At 41.2% G+C, this 22,386-nt stretch overlaps 1 protein-coding gene across 1 annotated transcript in view; it reads left to right on the forward strand.

Moving 5' to 3' along the window:
- The window catches only part of AGBL1 (ATP/GTP binding protein like 1), a 332,766-nt gene that overhangs the window by 112,235 nt on the left and 198,145 nt on the right, over positions 1-22,386 (forward strand). Inside the window, exons 13-17 of the mRNA XM_037393817.1 lie at positions 718-804; positions 1,175-1,323; positions 4,675-4,762; positions 13,136-13,280; positions 16,732-16,885. Of these exons, the coding sequence (XP_037249714.1) occupies positions 718-804; positions 1,175-1,323; positions 4,675-4,762; positions 13,136-13,280; positions 16,732-16,885 (623 nt within the window). The remainder of the gene's footprint in view (positions 1-717; positions 805-1,174; positions 1,324-4,674; positions 4,763-13,135; positions 13,281-16,731; positions 16,886-22,386) is intronic.

The raw sequence follows: 22,386 nt of genomic DNA on the forward strand, positions 1-22,386 counted from the left end.
AAGGAGCATTTCCCACGGAGAGTGCAGCCAGTGTCACAGGCTACAGATGTACTCTGGAAGGTGTGGCACTTAAAAAAGGTTTCTGAAAAGCGTACATCCAGCCTTGTGAACTGTTTTAAGGGCTCGGCCATGGCCAGCCATTGTGGTCTTTGAGAAGATGTAGCACAGGGCAGTTGAGAGGGTCCCAAATATGAAGAAATTGCATTCAGTGGAAGGATGAGTGACTCGGAGAACATACTTTAGAGGGAAAAAAGGTGAAGGACAGTTTGAAGTAGAAGAAAGTTATGAAGTTGTTCAAGATTAATTTAAGGGTTTCTAAGCTTTACGAGAAAGAAACTATATCAATGAGGGAAGATTAAATGTATCATAATTGTATAAAGCTGCCTTGTGCACTTAAACTGATGGGAGTAAGTCAGTGGGAAAAGTAACTGAAATATAGAAAGCAAATGTGAACTGGGACAAAAAGGAGTATTGGGAAAGGAAAAGAAAATGTGATTTAGAGTCATTAAGCAACGGTAGAGAAAAATGCTGCATTGGATTGGAAGATTATGGATTTGCTCACCTCTTGCTACTTCTCAGGGTCTTGCTCATAAAAAAAAAAAAAAAAAATATATATATATATATATATAATCCCCTATTTTAGTGCACAAAAGGTGCTGGGGAAGGCTTGTCTTTGAAGCAACCTGCTATATGTATCCCTGCTTTGATCTGCTGCAGTAACTCAAGCCCAGGTGCTCCAGGCTGCCTGACATTCTTCTCCAAGTTTGAGTCGGGAAACCTTCACAAAGCCATCCAAGTGCGTGAGTAAGTACGTCTGTGGCGGCCGTGTCCCAGCCTGCCTTTCTGCTGTGACTGCAGTGTGAAATGAGGGAGTTCTCCTGGGTTTGGAAAGGGTCAGCCAGGGAAGCAGGTTACATGACACAGAGTTTATCATGCCTTCCAACACCTAGATGTCATGAAAGTAAGAGGAGTGGGAAAACAGAGCTCAAAATGTTTTGACGTGACTAACACAGTGTGAGTATTTAATGGTGTGTTTGGGCACAGCTAGTTTGATGGTGTTCTTTGACTCTCACAGGGTATTAATGAACTTGATTGTACAGCCTGCTGTCCTCAGCAGGTTCAGTGGCAGACTGCTCAGGTCGTCATGGCCACCATTTTTTCTGGTCTTTTACAGGTTTGAGTATGACTTAATTATGAATGGAGATGTGAACAGCAACCAGCATCACCAGTGGTTCTACTTTGAAGTCCGTGACATGAAATTAGCAGTTCCCTATCGCTTCAACATTATCAACTGTGAGAAGTTCAATAGCCAATTTAATTATGGTATGGGTCTTTGGAGAATTGGGGTAGTCCTCTGTTCAGAAGAATGTCTTTTTTAGTGCTGTAAAGGTTTCAAACTTCCAATGCCTGTAAGTGTAAGGCAAACTGTAAGTTTGACCTTATCTGCCCTGAAATCCACTTAAAGAGTTACTTTAGATTTGTCAAAGGACCTTTCTCTATCCTCAGGAGGACTGAGGAGTAAACTGAATACCGAGAACTGGGAGAGGATTTGTGGGGAAAAAAGCCTGTCATTATTCTGTGTTTAGAGACCAGAACTGAGGAAGAATGGCACTAGGGTTGGGAGAGGGGAAAAAAGACCATCCATTGGAATTGAATGAGAAGCATAGTACTGGAAAATGCTTCTAAGATTCAAGTAAAAGCAGATAATCCTCAGACAAATATCCATGATTTTTTGGGCTTACCCAAAAAGATATCTCTTCCTTCAGACCTGCTGAGACTTCTGCTGATATTAGTGATAAAAAAATTACTTTTCCTTGTTGTCTTTGAACTCCTGTCACAGTCTGCAGTTCAGGAGGAAGGCGGTATTGCTGAGGAACAGGCAGGGCAAATCCCAGCCTTCAGTGCCCATTTTAGAAAAGAAATTGTATCTTCTGCATGGAGACTGTGGGTTGAATTCTTAGCTGGCATAGGCTGGTATTTTTATTTGTTTCCATGGAGCTCTGTTAATTTACACCAGCTCAAGACCTGACGCAGAATGTTTAATAAGTCCCTAATATCAGACCTTGCATTCCTCTGAAGCCCTGTGGATACAGCCTTCAACACCACCAGGAGAAGTCTCTCAGGATCAATGTACCTAAAACAAATAACACTGGGAGCTGGAATGACTTGTCACTTGTATTTGTGAAACTGGCTGGATGAACAGCACAATGAATTATAAGGCATTTACTCTTTAACCCTGAAGGCTGGAGTTCAAGTATTCATATAGATCCCAAATGAAAATGATTATTTCTTTTTTTTTTTTTTTTTTTCCTCGTCATCTTACTCTGCTTCCCTGAATTACCAAACAATTCAGTGTGGTGTGTCTGGTAGCAGCCTGGAAATGGACTACCTTGACATCCTCCTCTAAACCCTAATAGTACCTCTGATACAGCCACCAGTAGCTTCATAGTTACAGATTCTGGACATTATTGATGGAAGGTTGCTTGTTATTTACTAGTTTGGCTGTTGTCAGCATTTAGAGTCTCATTTTGTGCACCTGAAATTGTACATGACTCATGTTCAAGCATGCAGTGAAAAATCTATTTGGAAGAAAAATGTGAAAATAGCATCTGGCGTAAGGAGGGAGGCTAAGCCATGGCTTGCTTTTGCATGGCTTGTACATGGGACTGGCTGTTAAAGCAGTTCTTCTGTCAGTTACTTCTGCTGCTCTGAGAGGGCAGTGAAGCTCTAGTTTATCTGGCTTGGCTGAGCAAGGCTCACTACCCCTTCTAGCACATGCATAATATTTACAGAGACTCTTGGTAAGAGATGGTGTTTATTTGTTACATTCCCTCTCCACTTTCCTGGGCTAGTGCCCATGCTATAATACTAAAAGCTTCCAGTCGGGATGTGGTGGCAATACTTCACGGCTCCTGGTTACTGCTCTCTTTTCATTTTTCCTTTCCCTTTTCCTCTTGGTTAGATGGCACTGTGTAACTTCCAAATCATCAAAAAGGATATTTGGTGAAATAGTTGTGACCAGGAGCAGAGTAATCAGGAGGTGCAGCCTCTGCCTCTCTCCTTTCCCATTTCCCACTAACTTACTCTACCATGAGAAATAATGGGATTTTGTCAAAAGCCTGATTTGTGTGTTTTGGTGTTTGTTTTTTTTTGTTTGTTTGGTTGGTTTTTTTCTAAAACTGAATGTTTCCATAGGGAAAGTGGAAAGGAAAGACACTTTTTAGAAAATTTATTTTGTATTACAATGAGATGGCAGACCAGTATCAACCATTGCTCTGAGCAGTTTGGTGCATGTCTCCTTTGGACTCCCAGAGAAGGGTAGAAGCTGGCGTTTGGGATATTGGGAGCACTGCAGCCCCTGAGCCTCACATCCCCCACCTGATGAACTGGGCTTCTGGGCAGGCCTGTGTCTCTCAAAATTCACTGTGGCCCACGTCCTAGAACCAAACACAGAATTGCTTCTTTCTTGTATGTGGCTCACAGTGCTGGTTCAGGAAAGAGCAACATAGAGGTTACTCCTCGCTGTAGGCTAGTTAGTGCTACCCCACACCTCAGCCAAAGGTGAACTGGAAAGACTTGCTAGCTTTTACAGTGCTGGAGAGTTTATCAGAGAAACCCAGAGGAAGAAGGGAAACTGAATAGCTGCTCATGGAAATAATGTCATCAGTATTAACGCCTTTCAAGCATCACCTCCTCCCAGCACAAGAACAGCCAAAAGAAGGCTCAGGGGGCAACTTAGCAACATGCATCAATATTTGAAAGGGCATTTTTCCCTTTCTCAAATACGCTTTCACAGAAGTGCAGCCACCATCATTGCTGGGCTCAGCCAAAGCTGTGCTGGGTCCACTGGAGCTGTCTGGCACCACCCCAGGGCAGAGGCCAGCCCTGCAGCCCCCAGCAGCTCACCAGGGACATCTTGTGCAGAGAGCTTCACTGGTGAGGGCAGGATCCTTACCATACCTGTGAAAGAGCTGACAGGTGTGTAGAGCAAAGGAATTTGATACAAAAACTGCCTGCAGATGGGCGGGTTTCACGGAGTTGTAACATACGCAACTTGGATGAGAGAAAGCCTTGTACCTTGGGGGCACAAAATGGTAATATTTTGGAGGTCAGGAAGAAGTCCTCTTCTGGTATAATGTGGTATTCAAAGATGGATGCTGTCATTATCAGTATTTATGACGCATCGATATTGTTTAGGTCTAATGGCAAGTTTAAAATCTTCTAGCTTTGCTTGCAACATTCTGACAGGACTGGATGCGCGACACATCTCTAATGCAGTGGTAGGATTAAGGTTTCAGTAAAGGTGCAGCCAAGCATAAAATACTGGACTAACCAAATTACTGATCTTGTTGATACTTTGATTCCTATTCTTTTCTTTCTCTTCCTCTGTTAGTAAATGGAGCAGCCTGAAGTCTTCCTTTGCAAAGGCTGCTAGGATAATTTATTTTCAAATGAACTCCATTCAGCTCATTTCTTCTGGAGGTGCTTTTTGTACAGACATGCCTATATCAGAACAGAGCATGAGGCTTTGGGAAATTTATTCACTCTGCATAAACTACCTGCAGAGAGAGCACAGACAAAATAACGATGCTTCTTGTTTAGCCTGTTCCTCCCCACCCTTGTTCTTTCTAGCCAGGGAAGTCATGTCACTTGAAACTGTCTTGTTTTATGTAGGCATGCAGCTGGTCATGTATTCCGTGAAGGAAGCTCTCCAGGGCAGGCCTCGCTGGCTTCGGGCAGGCCATGATATCTGCTACTACAAGTAAGTACATTTTTGGTGAATAATTTGTGGCTTCCTTTCCCATCTGTTCCCCTCCTGTTAACTGTATCGATGTTGTTAACCTCTGACCACCGGTGCCACCTGTTTCAAATGTCTCTAAATTGGTGCTAATTCAATGTGTTACGTGCTTCCACCTTCAGAGAACAGCTACAAGTGAGATCTCTATATTAGATGCCTGAGGAAAAACAGGGTATGTGCAGAGTTCACTTCCCCAGGAGGAGGAAGGGGAACGGGGAGTGCTCAAACCTTACTGATGCAGCCAGGGATGCAAGGAAGCTTAACCCACAAAGATAGCGTAGCTGACTTTTTCCGCTGTCCAGGAAGAAATGAGCTGGTTGGGATCATTGTTTTTCTTTTGGATACACTGACTTGTGTAAGAGATGTAAGAGCTGATGAGCTAAAGAAAGGATTAGCCATATATATGGGTGTGTTTTGAAGGGGGTGTGTGTATATGTATATATACTATATACATCTATATAAACATATGTAAAAATAGACATATACAAATACACATCTATTTATTTGTTTGTGAATCTATGCCTATACCTTAGACTCTTCCTGAGCTTCCCTTCTTTGCAAAGTTGGAATTCAGAAGGCAAGCTGCTCTGTGGACCATGCTTCTTGGCACCGTATACACTGGCCTGATGGCAAAACCATAGGGATTAGTCTTACTCTGTCTTTCTTCTGGGACCAGGCGGCAGTGGTATAAAGGAGTTCTGACAAGCTCAGGGCTGATACTTATCCAAGTTCCCCATTTTAGGCTGTTTCTGCAGCGTGTCAGACTTTCTGAAGAAAAACACCAGATCACTCAACTTTAACTTGCATCTGAGCTGAACTTGACTCGTGTGAGAAAGTCTCCCTCTGGTATCTCATGACTGACCCCTGATTCGTTCTGGTTATTACAGTCAAAGGAGACAAGTGTAGAGCTTGGGGTTTCAGTAGGTTGAACGAACCATGTTTTATTTTCTCAAGGCTTCCAAAATGTTATCCACATCATTTATTAATTATTTTAAAGATGATGATTAAGAGGGGTTTCAGGACTAGGATAATTGGTATGTTTTGGAGTAGAAAATCTGTGCAGAGTTGAAGGCTGGAGGACAGAATAGAACAAGTAGGAAAATCACAGGTGTGAGTAAATGTATTTGGTCGAGTGCCTGTGAGTGGGATGTCTGGAAAGGCTGTTGGATGGGGTGGTGCAAGAAAGAAGAGCAGCCCTGCACTGCAAAAAAAGAGTTCACATGTTGAGGATATACTGGTAGAGCATTATGGGTGAAGTTCACATACTTTGTAATCAAATACTGCAGCATTTAGTGTTAATTGACTATTTTATCCTGGCCTTACCAGTCATGACCTGAAAGCTGAGACTGGGAGTCATAGAATCATGAAATCATTTAGGTTGGAAAAGACCTTTAAGATCATCAAGGCCAACCACTAACTCAGTACTTCCAAGCCCACCACTAAATCATGTCCCTAAGCATCGCATCTACATGTTTTTTAAAGAGTTCCAGGGATGGTGATTCCAGCACCTCCCTGGACAAGCTGTTCCAATGCTTGACCACCCTCCCAGTGAAGAAATTTTTTCGAACATCCAATCTAATCCTCTCCTGGTGCAACTTGAGGCTGTTTTGTCCTGTTGCTTGTTATCAGGGAGAAGAGACTGACACCCACTGTGCTACATCCTCCCTTCAGGCAGCTGTAGAAAGCGATAAGGTCCCCCCTGAGCTTCCTCCTCTCCAGGCTAAATGCTTGAGTGACAAGTTGCGTCCCCTTCTGCCACACACACTCCCCCCCTTTTTTTTTTTCTTCCTCTTCTAGTTATTTTTTGTGTCATGGTTCCTATTCACCACCTTGCATCACTAAAACATCTCGGTGTCTCAGAACTCTATGGATACTGTATAAACAAAGCAAAAGTCTGGTCCTTGCCCCTAATACCTGGCAGTTGAAGCAGAGAGCTTGGGCTGCACAATGACTGCAGACAGGCAGGGAAATAAAAGAAAACAGAAAGGTGTTAACACAATTAAGAACAATGATAATTGTCTGGCATCATAAATAGTGCTCTCAGGACAGAGCTGAACTTTTCCGATGTTCTGAGTGGTATTCCTTTCTTCATGAACTCATGTGATGTGGCTGAATTTTAGACACTGATGTGAAATGATGAGTTTTCTCTTTGTAAGAAATTGTGTTGCAGTTCACAATTTGCTGTTAGGTTCAGAGGTGGCTATGTTCACAAGTGGATTTGATGAGACAATAAACCCAAACAACAGCAGTGGGCTGCCTTCCAAAAGTAGCACAGCCTCAAACTTGTGTTGACAGAGAAAAATTCCAAGTCATTCCAAATCTCTCTTGTCATCTCCCTCTCTTTTTTTTGTGGTTTTTTTTTTTTTTTTTTTTTTTTTTTTTTGAGAGAGGGTAGGTGGGCTGAAGGCTCGTATTCTCCTCTCTCAACCTGGCATCCTGTCTGTAACAATTTGTGTAGCTATTTTATTTTGTTCCAAGTACTCTTCACTAACCTTTATTCACGTAACCTTTTCTACCTCAAGAGCTAACGTACTGTGGTGCCATGGCTTCCATTTGCATGCATGTAACCTCTGCCTTCTCTAAGTATGAGCTTCTGGTGGGCCAAACCTCACGTGCTGATTGCTATAGCAGTGGCTTCTTGTGTCGTTAACAAGGCAGTTATAGTGCAGTGATTAAACAGCAGCTGACTCCCAAGATTAAGCTGTGATTGTACAATTAAGCTTGTAATCAGATTCTTGTTCAGAATATGTGAAGGAATGGAGTTTTGTTGATTTGGAATATTCTGTGTTTTCTAACTGTACATTGAATTATATGTCAACATATTCATCCAGGATAACTAGTTGCCGGTCTCATTTACAGTTTATTCCAGGTTTACACATGTTTTTGTATACACAAGAGCTCACACACACACATATATGCACTTTCATCTCTACTGAAACTCTAATCTTTTTATTTCAGTGATTATAAAAGAGATTACCATGAGAAGTTTTGGGTGGGAGGAAATGTGAAGAAAGTATGTTTGGGGTTGCTCAGAATAGGAGGAGATGGAATTGCTGTAGTGATAACATGCTGCCTGTGTTTTGGGTAAAGAGCTCATTTCATTTCCATTCACCCTGGTCATAGGTGTCCTGGGGTGGGACTGGTGCCTTTTGAAGGGAGCTTAATCTAATTACCTTTATCAGGAGTTATTCATAAGTATGGGAAGAGTGATATATTTACAAAAATGAGGAACTCAAAGATGCCTTAATTGCTTTTGCAGCAGTGCTCTTTTTGAGAGCAACCTCTGAGCTGAAGGACAGTGGGAGGAAAAGCACATTTGCAAGATATCTGGGTGATGCATGTTGGCTGATCTTTGCTGACATTCATCTTCACTGAAGATGCGGTAGTTCACTCATAAAGATGAATGTTGTGGCACAGCTCTGTCATCGCATACCTTTCCCATATGTCTCACGAGAGTTTTTATGTTACGGAGAATATTAGCAGTGCTCTTGTCAAAAGGGAGCTGAGTGACACTTCTGCTCTATTTTATTGCCTCTCTGTGAAGTGACAGGATACACCCATGATAAACAGAGTTGCAGTTACTATAAGATCATCTAATTCACTTGCTGTCTTGGCAGCTTTTATGTGCTGAATAATATTCCTTTCCAGCAAATTATTTAAGGAACAATAGCAGCATGCTGAATCGTGACAATGTGCTTGTGCCTTTGGTTTCATGGCTCATTCTAAGCATATTATCTAACCTCAGCTTTTTCATAAAATAGTCAGTTCACAGATAGTAATGAGGTACATGGAGTGTTTTGTTCTCACATCACCACTAAAGACTTGGCTGTTTGGTGGTCATAGCTGTGTCAGAACTAGGTCTTCTCTTTTCAGCATCTTTATAATCATATTAGATTAAATCATCATCATAGCATTGGCAGGCAACCGCTCAGCTCTAATGATGTCTACAAGAGAGGGCTGAGACACCGGTCTCTCTCTGAGAGCACCTGACCTTTACAATATGACTGAAGGCCTTAGTAGCAAGATGGCTGTGGGAATATTCTGCTTCAACTGGGATTCTGCCTGCAATCTCAACAATAAAGATGCCTTAACATGGATTTTTTGCCCTTGAAAATGAAGTTGTTGTGCATTTTCCAGTTACCAATGTGGCAGACCCCAAAGTAACAGCCATGCCCTTTAAATTGTTAAATGCTGCTTTTTGTTATGGTATGAACCAGGGTGTTAATAAAGCATATTGCACTTAGCAGCCACACTTAGAGATGTAAGAAGGTCAGGGCATGTAAAACAAGGACACCAGTCTCCAGGTAGTAGAAGTATTTTGGAAAAGGGGAGTACACCAGCAGATTGGAAGTGATAAATAGTTTACTTTCCATGTGGACTCTGTTTTGAAATGGCCTAGAGTTCTAGGACACTGATATTTTCTTTAGCCATTTTGGTCTAAGCTGATACAATGCCATATTCCTTCACCTGCCAGTGCTTTTTACTACAGAAAATGCTTTAGACAGGAGTCTAAAGAGGAGATGACCAAGAGATGTTGTTCTTGTATCACTTGGTGCTTTTGAATTCCCGAGATACAGTCCAGCTCATTTACAAACCTGCCTGTATCTTTGGCCAAGTGGCTTCACCTGTCTGTGTCTCATTTTCCCCATCTATAGAGGATGGAAAATTAGAGTCACTTATCTGCCACCCAAAGAATGGGAATAGATAAATGGGAGGTAAGTTTTAATTAGATAATGCTTGCAAAGGTCTTTTAAGCTCAAAAAATCATTGTGCAGAGTAAATGATAAGTAGTATTATAATAATTATTAATTAACTTTCCATCACAGCTATGCTAGAAATATACTACCTGTACATTATTTCTGAAGAACAGCAAGAAAAAATCATTTCACTTTTACAAAATGACTGAAAGCCACAGTAGATACAGCTTGCACGCTAATTAAAAAAAAACAACAAAAAACCAAAAAAACAAACAAAAGAAAACCCCAAAACACACACACCCCCCAAAAAAAAAACAACCCAAAACCCAACCAAACAACCACTACTTTTTGTTCTCTTTCTTTCTTTCCATTAATCAACACATTACTTTCTAGGGAGCATGGGAGACTTTGAATATTTTTTTTATAGAGGACACAAATAAGGTAGTGAGGACTAGATGTTACTAGGGTCTTGTTTTCCTTCCTTCTTCCTTTCTTGTTAATTTGGACTGCATGCTGGTATGGTAGAGTGTTGTGGTGAAAAGGGGGTGAGGAAGCAAAACAGCCTGGTGGAGGAACAAGGAGGCAATAGAGCCATCTCTAATGGGGTGATAGCAGTAGAAGGAGAGGGAGGCAAGGAGGAAAAATGCTATTTTTTTGGTTTGTTTTAAAAAGATTCATAGCTACTGCATTGTATGATGGATTGTGAGGAGACCAGATGATATGCAGTAAGAATACATGATCATTACGCTGCTTACACACAGGTGGTTTTTCTTTTTTATGCATGAGTGAGGAATATTAAAGTCTTACAAAGCCACCTGTAAACTTCCTGTTACTACCAGATAGTCTGCTATAGATTGAAGCAGATGTTAAGGAGTGGTTCAAAAGTCTGGAAATACCTGTTCAGGGTGGGTAGTTTGCTGGAACAGCAGAGGTGGTCAGAGCCAGGATGAAATGCTCTGCTAAGCAGTGCAGCGAGAGTGCTGTGCATCGGTGCCCTCCGGACCATGGGATCTGAGCACTGTCAGGAGTAAGGACCATTGACTACCAGCCTAGCATCAAGGTCAGAGGGTCTGGTGCTGCAACACTTCTGGGGTTAATGGGGACATTTTAGGCAAGAGAGACATTTTTGGTTGCAGAATTACAGGCTATAGGAGGAAAAGCCTCTACTGAAGGGACAGGTGGGAATAACGTGTATATAAATATGGTAGCATATAAGATACCGCAGTATCCGCCTGCAGGGTCCTGCTTCCTCCCACACCTCTAACTACAAAAGTGAATTTGAAGGGGAAGACGTAGAAGTTCTCAGCACTTTCTGACAGTTCTTTATGAATAAGGGCATCTAACATTCCAAGTGACACAATGTAAGAGAACCTATGGACATAACAACTTTCCTTATGTGCTATACAAGAAATGGTTCTTAATTATCCTTCACTGTCAAAGTTAACAGGAACTAGATTAAATGTCATTGTTCCAATTTAATAAAAACCTCAAATCCTGGATCTGCTGAAATACATAATAGCTAAGTAGATGTTTTCATATTTGTGTGTTCATTGCATATTTTTTTCTGTGAGATTTTGTCTAATATTAAGGTGGTTTATTTGCAAAAGAAATGTTGGGGTGAAGGGTTCAACTGAGAATAAAATCATAGACTTTTCAATCTGCCACTGTGACTATGTGTTCCTGTACTATCTATTGATCCAGTCAGTATCACTCACTCCACGTGTTCTTAACTATTAAATTCAGGTGTAAACCCAGTGGCATTGTATTGTATCTTCCTTATGAAAAAAGAGCTGATTATTTTGGAGAATTTGACAAGAATAATTATCTCTTCTCTCCACCCCTTTGAATAAAAATGAACAGCAGCAAAATAAACTAGCATTGTAAATTTCAGGAGCTGAAATTGCATCTTTTGGTTGCCTCTTCTATTTTGCATTTTAATGCAACATTGATGATAACATTTGTCAAAGAAACCTCACAGTCCTTCAGAATCAGAAGGTTTGGCAACAGCGTAATTGGCGCAATGTAGGAAAAAATATTGTTTGAAATGTACTTATGGATGCGATTTGCTGTGAGGCTTCTCACTAAAGTGCATGAATTGTCTCTTCATCTCTGCTGAAAGAAAACTTTTTTACTCAGCCTAAAGTCATCTCTTTATCACAGTAAGTCTCCTGCAAGAGATTTGGTCCTGGAACTAGACTGAGAAGCTCACTTTAAGATTTTGTGGTTTTAATGAAGGCAATGTCAAGGACCTGGGTGCACTAGTAGGCCTTGATGATCCTGACCAGTGTCACCCAGTGTCCCCACCTACACCCTTTGCTCCTGGGCCCAGGAGCTCTAGTTGAGCTCTGCCATGGTCACTCAGTCCCTGCCTGAGCTCTGTGGCAGTCAGGCTCCAGCTCAGGCACTGCTGTCTCCATGCTTTGATATCAGCTCTGGTGATCTGGATCCTGACCCATGAACCAACCTCCTGGCTTGACCACAAACTTGTCTGATGGTCTGGACATGTGATTGAACCTGTCTGCCATCCCTGAGCTTGCCCTGCTCAGGTACTGTGCGAGGGGACACTGCCCTGCTGGCTTCCATATCAAGCTCAGCTCCCTGTCTTTTAGGGAGCAACTGGTCCTTGCTGCTCCCTGACAGGGAGAGGTTCAAGTCTCTGAAAAGAAGGCATCCAAAAGAGAGGATATTTTGGGTAGCTCAAAACCTGCAAATCTATATGAGTTCATTTTTCCTCTACCTGCAGTCTCTTCCCAAACTTACTCTACTCCTCTTCCTACTCAGCAAAGACCTTTTGATGATATTTAAAATATTTTTATGTATGTTCTACTTTTTTTTACTTTTTTTTTTTTTTTTCCAATTCCTGCAATATCCCTTTTCTTCCTGTGGTGGAACTGAATGGTTGGTTTGGTAGGATGTTCGTATTTTCTAAATCTCCGGGCTTTTACAGAATATTTTCACATGGCATTGTTCAGGGCTGTGAATAGGTACTTGCATCTTTGAGCAAGATAATTTGGATGTCGGAAGCAATACAGCAGTGTAAGCTGAATGCATTAGTTTAAATATGCCTGGACTGTGCTATACATACTGGTATTAGCTGGCTTCTTTCTTATTTGCGCCTTCAAAAAATGAAACAAACTTATGCTATATGAGAGCACTCCCACCCGTCAGCAGCACGTGACTGGCTGTGCCCAGTACTGCTGGGCTCGGTTCTGCCTTTTGACTCCATGCTGGTCCTTGTGTACTGCTGGAGTCTCGAGGCACCCTTGAAACGGGGTACCACCTTAGTCAGCGGTCCTCGCCATCACGATCCTGTTCCCATCTCCGCTTAGTAGAGCCATGGTTTCGCTAACCTTCCTTCTTTCATACAGCCTGTAGGTGCGTTGCTGTGTTACTGGAGGCTGTTGAGCGCTGTGTTATACTGTTGTACCCGGTCACTGCTGGGGTTGGATTGATTGTACTTGGCGTGGGGCCTTCCCAGTCTTAGTGCAATGACTGGTTGAGTTTGAAGCCCATCTACAGCATAAGATGGAAGCTCATTCAGGGTGGATGCTTCTCTGAATGCTTAGTTCTTTCATGGCTGCTCCAAATGTGCATCCAGAAGTGAAAATCATCTACTTCCCCGCTCTTTCTCTTGTTCCAGAAACCACTACTGCTGCAGTGCAACTGCAGGAGGAGGTGTGAGAGGAAAGTGCTACTACACACTCACCTTCAGCATCAAGTTCCCTCATAAAGATGATGTCTGCTACCTGGCCTACCATTACCCCTATACCTACTCTACAATGATGGTAATACTGATACATCCACCTAGATAAGCTAATGGGTCTGACAGGTTGGAGTTGCTTGGGTATGTGTAGATTTTAAGATAGTCTAGAGGACCATTTTCACAGGCAGTTAGTGACCATGGTGTTGTCATTGCCCTGTGTCTGCAACTGCAGCCCCTGCCAGGTCTGAAGCCCAGAGTGCTGTAGGAAAAATTTCTATATAGGAAAAGCTGGGTAGAAACCATTAGCACTTATACCAGTCATAATGCAAACCAAAGATGTCTCCATTTGCTTGGGGCTGCGGGATCCTCCTCCTGAAGGGTGGGAAGCAGGAGGTTAAAGATAACAGCAACTCAGAAGTGAAAGCTGTCAGTTCCTCCTTCTGACAGAAGGTAAGGCTCAGCTTTCAGAGTTGCACCCAGCAGCACCGCCTCGCTGGACCTCATTTCAGTGCCCTGTCAGCTGTCTCCGCTGTGCCGATTGGAGTATCAGTAGGCAGTTGACACCCCCCCCAGACCTGTCAGTACAGAAACTAAAAGAATACAAGTCCAAGGCATAAATTGTGTTACTGAGTTGTACCAAGTTTGCTTCCTGGGGAAGGATTGGTTTTCTACAGCCTTTTCTGGGCAGGGGTGGATGGTAAGGGAATATTCTGTGAAATGCACCTGGTGTGTTTTCTCTGTGACTGATGTAGGACAGCCCAGGTTCTGAAAGGAAGGTAGAATAAAAGAAGGGAAATAAAGAGTTTTGGGAGTAGCTTTGCTTTGTTGTCAAAGATGATAATAATGTTACTGAAAATGAAGACGCAAAGTTCCAGTGGATCAGTTCCCATTCTTTCTCCCCTCAATTTCCATTGTCTACCCTTTTTATTCTGAGCAGTAACTGCTAGTGAGGGTTAGTAAAGTTTGGGCTCACTTTTTTTTTTTTTTTTTTTTTTTTTTTTTTTTATAATGGTATCAGTTTCCCATTACCAGATGTGAAAGAGTATGCTTTCAAGTGAGACAATGTCCTCTCCTGCTTACTAGCCGTGTTGCTTGGCACGCCAGCATAGTTAGGCTTAGATTAATTCTCACAAAACCGTCTCTTGTCAACTGCTTTGCATCCCATTACAGATGTTCAAAGAAACTGCTTCCAATATCTGGGAGAGGGCCAGTGAAGCCTTCGCTGTCCAAAATATACCTTCCAGCTCACTTCTCATTAGGCTTATGGGTACCAGTTACACCTCAAAATCAATGAGGAAGAGAGTATGCTGCAGTAGTGGGGTTTGACCTATAACCTTGAAGGCATGTATTTCCTACAGTCTGCAGGGGAAAAGATGAGTGTAATACTAAAGACTTGGGTAGGCTTATTCACCACCATACTTTATTACTGAAATGCAGTGCCTCATCATTATTTTACTGTTATTGATTTCTATCTTCTGCTGGCACAAAAGCAAGAGGGACTTGGAGAGTTTGTATGCTCTGGGAATCCCTGAATATCTCACCTGCTCCTGAATGAATAGAATAGAGATGAAAAAGATGTTATTTCTAGACTTGCAGGGCCAAGTATTGAAGTATTTCACTGCCTCTTCAAATCAAATGTTCATTGAAGTTAAAGGGAATTTTGCCATAGGAAAAGTTTAAATGAACTTGGACCCAGTAAGGACCATAAAGATTGGTAAATGGGAATTATAGATGGAAAAGATCGATAGATTGTCATGTCCAGCTCTTTAGAAACAACAGTTTTGCTTTGGCTAATAATTCTAAAAGGCTTCTTTGCTTGGACTAATTTAAAATGTTGACTGATGCAATTTACAGGTTTCCATGTTACTTTAATTTCCACAGTAAATAAACTAAATCAGCTTTGTGCACCAATAAGATTGCATTTTAAAGAATATGTCTACTGGTGAAGTATGTTGGTTTTACATATCAGAAATAAATTAAAAGTGATTACAAACCCAAGGGCTCAATTAAATACATACCGCTTTGGGGAAGAAGATAAACTTGTATATGGAGTTAGTAATTTGAAAATGTTTTTAAATGTCACATATGTTTAATAGTTACAGACATATTTACAGGAAATACACATTGCAGAATCCTATTTGAGCTGGGTGCACTCTGCAGTTCATTATTTTTTGTCCATCAGTAATTACATTTATTTTATGAACAGTAATTTGCCTATTTTTACATCACAGTGTTAATTGTTTGGATATCTAACTGAAATCTCTGTGGCAGCTATACCCAATTAAGTTTCACTGGGCACCAGGAACATAAGTAAATGATTATATTGAGTTCTCTATATCTATATGAGATCTAATAATTGAATTTACTTTATAGAGCAGTATGTTAATTGTTTTATGACATAGATGAGTGAAAATTTCAGTTCTGTGTTTGCATTCAAATGGATACTGGGAAAGCAGTCTGAAAGATGTGAGCTCCAAGGTTTGAGGAACAGGAATGTCTTGTCCCATAAACGTTGGGTAAAACTTAGCTTTAACTTGTAAGGAAAAAAAGTTACCATGTAAGGGTTGTTCGGTGAATCAGTGTGTTTTAGTTTAAGTACTGTCAGGACAAGCGTGCATACTGTGCTACACCTATTTCTACCAATCAAGAGACAACTGGTGTTCCACTACACTTAGCAACACCCAGTGATGGGATTACACTAATTACCACTTGCAATTACAGTGTAAACAGAGAGAATTACACGTCATCTGGTGTGTGGGTGACAAGTGGCTATGTGTCTAATGAGGCAATCAGAATTTGTTCCAAAAAGTCATTTCTTTTAAGCTGCCAATTCTTTTTCTCGAATTCTCAAGAAGCTGGACTTAAGATTTGTTTAAAACTGCCATAAACTTTGGAGGGGCTGGGGGAGAAACTCTCCTCTTAAAATAACTTTTTGGAATGACAATCTTCAAATTTCCCACTCCTGATTGCACAAAATGTTGTTTTCTTGTAAACTTTTTGGCTGCCCCCTGGTGTGGAGTTGTTCCTGAATTCCACTGGCATGTGCTTGACAGCTAACCAGTTGGTTCTATAAACACTCAAACCCAGTGAGTTTTTTCATGTTTCTACACAACCCTTACTAAAATATAAGGAGTAAGCAGTTCTCTTTTGGAAAATTTGCTAACAAAGTCCTTTACATTAATAAGAAAAGCACCTAGGAACTGTTTGGGTAAAATCATAGAATAGTTTGGGTTAGAAGGGACCTTTAAGGACCATCTTGTCCAACCCCCTGTAATGAGCAGGGACATCTTCAACTAGATCATGGCATAAGAGTAAGTAGTTCTGTGCAGCTTCAGTGAACAGGGATGTATTCTGGATGGCTTGTGTATGTTTCTGGGATGTAAAAGGTGGTGATATTAAGTGGTGGAAGAGAGGAGCTGGCAAGTTAGCAAGAGGTAGAATTAGTACCAATAATAACAGAGTTAGTGGAATAAAATCAGATTTTTATTGGCTGTGAACTCATTTATAAATCTGCTTCTTTGCTTGTTTCTCAGTCCCATCTTGATATCCTCGAACAGAACAGGAACCTGAAGAAGGTTTACTGGAGACAGCACACACTGTGCCAGACGCTGGGAGGAAATCTATGTCCATTGCTCACTATCACTGCCATGCCAGAATCTAAAAAAAGAGATGACTTGGAGCAATTCCGTAAGTAGACAAATGAAGCATTAAATAAGATGCTGGCAAGCTGCGGTCATGTCAGCAGTGGCAGTGACAACCTGTTTTGTGAATATGTTGATTTTCTTGCCTTCTTCATTCTGGAAAAAGAAATCTAAATATGGGGAATAGCCAATTACAGTGCTTTTTTTAAAATCACAGATTTACAGAGAGAAGGGAGGAGAGCTGACACTATTTTTTACTTCAGATTTTTCTTTAATGATCTGAAATAATTATAAAGTTCAGTATCAAATATCTCCAACAGAAAGAAACTTTGTTCAAGTAAACAATTCAACAAGAAATTTGATATTTTTTTGTGTGTGTGTTGCTGGTCCATATTGAAATGATTTATGTATTTTGAGGTCTCAAACTTGAAAAAAAGAAAAAAGTGCAAGAAGAACTTTCCAGCTGTGGGCAGCAATTGAAGTATTCTGGTGAAATTCCAGCTTCTCCAACAGGCCTGGTAGATCCATCTGAACACAATATAGCTCCTTGTATTCTGTCCGAGTCCTAACTGATGGCGTACTATCTAACAGTAAATGTTATAACTGCCATGTTATATCTAGAGGTGGTTATTTCTCATTGTGAAAGTCAAAGATTTAGACCTTCAGTGGCGTTGATTAGCAAGATTAAGATATGCAAGTTTCTGTAATCAGCAGCAAGTGACAAGTTGATTCTGGTTAGCATCACATTGGGTTAGTTTTGATTTGAGAGCCTAATAACTACTTGTGTGTAGGTTAACTTTTTTTCTTGAGTCAGTGACAAGGCATAAACAGTTTTTCATATTTTTTTTTAATCTCTGCTCTTCACACGTGCATAACATAGGTGGAGAACTTTGAGGGAATGTGGAAATGTAAATTGTCTTAAGATTTGTTTTGGGTGTTAAGCAAATATATATCATTATCTCACTGAGATGTTAGGCTAGAAGTATCCAAAAGGATTCTGTTGATAAGAACCACGTTTCTGCAGAATTCTACTTGCAGCAGTATGTGGTAAACATGAGTAGGACACCTTATAATGTCCACGCTATATGCATAAACTAAAAGAAGCTCAAATACTGGAGTTGGTGAAAATTATTGCTATCTTTTCTAGTTCAGGTTTAGAGCACAGTGACTGCAGTTATGCTGACATTACAGCGTCATCCTGAGCTCATACCCTCTTATTATAATAATTGTATTATAAATTGAGCATGTACCCTGAATTAGCAAATTTTAGAGTTTGAATGTTCTTTTCTAGATTGAAATCTTAAAGCAAAATTACCAAGTACAGGCTACATGGGAATTCATACGGTGCATGCACATACACAGCTTTAATGGCAGGAATGGGAAGCAGTGTCAGAGAGAAAATTGGGTTGTTAGTGTTGCTATTATTAATATTATTTACACCATGATGGCACCTACAACACATGATTAGGGGGTTTGGCTGTGGTGGGTGCTGTCCATGCCTGATACAAAGAAATAATTCCTGCCCTTAAATACTTCTGTTCTGGGATAATGATGATATAGAATGGAAAACGAGTGGGTGGGAGCTGTGCTGGGGGATGTTGGTTATATAAATAAACCTTTGGCACACTGCAGATGATCACCTGGTTAGATGTCAAATGTTGACAGCAAGTTTTAAACTTCATGGTGGAAGATCTTAATAGGGAAACTGAAAGAAACTGGAGTTGGAATATTTTATTTGAGGATTTGAGCCATCCAGAAGAGACATGCAATCAGCCAGTTTTTCTGCCCCAGTGAGTATGCTTTTCCAATGAAGGTACAAAGCAAAAGCTAAGCTAAGACTTGATCAAAGCAAAGACTTGGAGTGGATCAGTGCTAAACACTGAATTTCAGCACCTTTGGCTTTGAAAGGACCTTTGTGAAATGTGTGTTTTGTCATAGGAAAGCAAAAAAACCAATTTCAACATCTCCAGCATTTTTGTAAAACAGCGTTCTTGCTTTCTGACTAACCCCACAACATGCCCAGGTCTGCAGTCACGTTGATACAGTGATCAGGACTAAAAGAACTGGAAGGAAATCGTATATATCTGTACCAATGGAACTAAAGCAGGAATAGTTGAGAATGTTTTCACATTTGGCACCAGAGACAAGAGGGAAACATAGCTGCATACATTGATAATGTGTCAGGCTTTATACCATCTACAGTCATTGGGGCTAGCCCTGAACTGAAACCTTGTTGTGCCAGGTGTGGTACAGCACGGGAGAGCAGACAACCTCTGTGCATGCAGGACTTACAGCCTATATTCAAGACAACTGAGAGGCACAGATGCTGAAATGACGATCGTGAGGAACTGACAACACAGTACCGACCAGCGCAGTAATACCCCAAGAATTGCACCTCTTTTAGGGAGTATCGTGATATAAATGTGACAATATTAGGAAGTGGTGTCATTTTCTGGAGCACTGTATTCTCAGAATGTATCAGAATGCATCTTGCAGAGTTAGAAGAGAGGCTGGCAGTTTTTCAAAGGTCATTAACCTGTCTGTGAAGGCAAAGCTTGGCTAACTTAGCACAGATTTGCTGAAAGATTCATAAAGGATCTATGAGCAGTTTGGACAGACACTTGTTTTGAATGCTTCAGGCTGTTGTAATATTAAGTATCTGAGTTAAAATTCCGATTATGTAGCTGAAATCCTCTTTATTTTCAAGAGAAGGAAATATCCCTTGGTTTGTGATATTATGTGAATTCAGTGAGAGCCTGAGTGCTGGCTAAAATACCATGAAATCATGTGCCACTAAACAACTCTTCCTCTAAAGCTTTGAAATGCAGTAAGATTGAGGACTTCCTAGATCTGTCCATGAACCAATTGAACTCAATCAAAACAGAACGTGTAGAAAACCCAGTTGTCTGAACTGAAACAGAAATTGTATGGGGGAAGACAGGGTCAAGGCAAGGCAAGTCAACACAGTTTCTCTCAAGTTTCCAAGAATATAAAAGTAAGCACCAATACTCTTAGGTGATGAAAATATTTGTTGTTTTATCAAGCAGAGGAGCAGAAAGGCAGCACACCATGTTTTATGCTGTGGGGTTGCCTCTAGGCAAATCTGAATAATCACGTATGTGTTTATTTTTTTTTAAGCAGCTTGGATAATTATGGCTTTTGGGGACGCGCTTAGCCTAATTTGTGCTGGTTTGTGAGGCTTTGATCAGCAGTTACTTCTGTTTTCTCATCTTGTATGACATGCCCTTCTCTCTGTGAAGTGGTTTGGCTGATGGAATGACCTATATGTCGGTATTTTCCGTGCTAAAAACATAACTCAAAAGCAACAACGTAGAACTAAATGTGAAGGCACCAAAGGGTGGAGTTTTTTTCAGAAATAACTCCCGTTGGTTTGTACAGTCTCTGTGCATCTGTATTTCAGCTTGAGAAGTGAAATGGAGCTCCAGCACTAGGGAGTTTGGCGCATGGGTGATGAATGAAAATTGATAGCCCTTGTTCTTTCCTCCTAGTTCTGACCAATCAATAGTTTTCATAAGAAATAGTCATTTTGCTTCCTATCAAATGTCTTATTTCTCCTTTGTTCATTGACTAATCTGTACCTTAAGAGATTTTCTGTAATGCCAGCGGCACAGGTAAAACACAAAGCTCGCCAGGACTTCGTAGCTGTTGGGCGTGATTGTACTTAGATACTCTAAATCCTTCTGTAGTACGGACACATGGGGAGTAGGAAACATCACTGATGAAGAGGCATTGGGCGGGTGAGGAGTGTTGGGAGGACAGCGTGATCAGCCCATAAGGAGTGCAGTGGGAAGGAGTTATTGTGATACTGGAGGTGCTGATGGAGTGGGAGCAGCCCAGGGACAACAAAGGACAACAAAAGCAAACCTCGGTGTCAGCTGTGCTCTATTTTCCTTGCTCAATTCTTTCAGATTGGTCTTGTCAGGCTTTTGATTAATGTGGCCCAAGGATGGTTAAATTTGTCTGAGTTAAATTTATTAACATGTGCCTTGTTAATAGGAAGCACAAGCCATGCATGCTTGCAGGCAGTGTACATTCACCGCATACTGAAGGCGAGAAAAATGGGCTGCTGTTTTCCTTCATTATGCCTTGTTTATGTGCAGCTTTGATATTCACTTTAGGCTCCTTTCTCCTTCCTCTCTATCTCCCCTTTATGCGATGGTGGTGTACTGAATAATTTTTATTAAATGCTCCGTTCTGAAACTGAAATGAAGAAAGAAAGCAGTGAGCCAGGAACTCTTCAGCTCCTTGTGCTTTGCATCCGTTATGCAACAGCTCAGTTACAAACAGCACAATTCCCATGTGCACTTGATCAACATCTGTGTGGGTGCCTGAAAGCTGCAGCAGAAAGTCCGAGGCTGGTCCGTGGTCCTTGATGGGCTTTGCAGCTTGTACAAATGGAAACTGGGAGGGCGTCTCTTGTTTTTTGTTATTGTTATTTTAAACTTGCCCTTCCTGTCATCATATGGATGCTGAGCATCCAGCAGGTACGGATGTCTTTGCTACTCATTGTAACTCCAGTATCCCCCATAGTCTTGTGGTAAAGATAAAGCCATTAGTTTTCCATCTGACTGTGAGTGGGAAGCACTGATGATAAGACAAGGGCCTGCTTTTTGTCTCCTCTGTTATCTGTCTTCACCATGTTCTTCTTTCCTACCTCTTTATTCCTTCTCACAAAGAGTAAGACTCGGCAGATTTGACCTTCCATATTATGCACAGAGCTTTTCCTCAAGGACTGTAGCTCTTCTCAGAAATTTTTAATCACTGCTCCTCTCCCTGCAACTCCCTGCTCCCCGCCCCCCGCAAAAAAAAAAAAAAAAAAAAAAAAAAAAAAAGGCAAGACAGTTTTCAGCAAGCTTACATGTGTGGTGAGCCTGTACACTCCACCTGCTTTGGATATGGAATTATCAGATAGGAGCCTTTGAAAAGGAAGGAAGTTGGCCAGTGGAGAGGAAGGAATGGCTGGACAGGCATCTCTTTTGTGACTTTGTTCCTGGCTATGTAAGGTCTAGCCTTAATCACTGCCTAATGAGAGTTAAAGGGATTTTTGAAGGGAGAGCAATTCCAAACATCTTTTAGACCATTCTCAAATGAATGCAGACACAGTGAGAATGATAGAGCTTCCAGCCTTGGTGTCAACTCCCTGCTCAATGAAGTTAATAGGTGCTTGCAGAGCTCTGATTTCTTGCATTTGCCACATACAGCCCAGTGAAGGTAGTGTTAACAGCATGCACTGTGCGCAGTAATTGCTTGCAAACCCTTAATTCACAGTGTTACACATGCAAATGTGCAGTAGTAACTATGTCCTACCAAACTCCCAGGCAGACGGCTGACTGGACCCTGCAAGCTGTAGGTTACTGTTGTAAGTGGCAGAGCAAAATGGACAGATAACTCTAAAGATGTGCACGGAAAAGATCTAAACATGCATATACAGGCAATGATAAAATTGTCTTCTAGTTAAGAAAGTAGTGGACACTGATACGTTGCTAATGTTAACAAAGTGATGGAATTAAAACCACCAACTGCAAA

Source organism: Falco rusticolus, chromosome 7, assembly GCF_015220075.1.
Source record: "Falco rusticolus isolate bFalRus1 chromosome 7, bFalRus1.pri, whole genome shotgun sequence".
Taxonomy (NCBI): domain Eukaryota; kingdom Metazoa; phylum Chordata; class Aves; order Falconiformes; family Falconidae; genus Falco; species Falco rusticolus.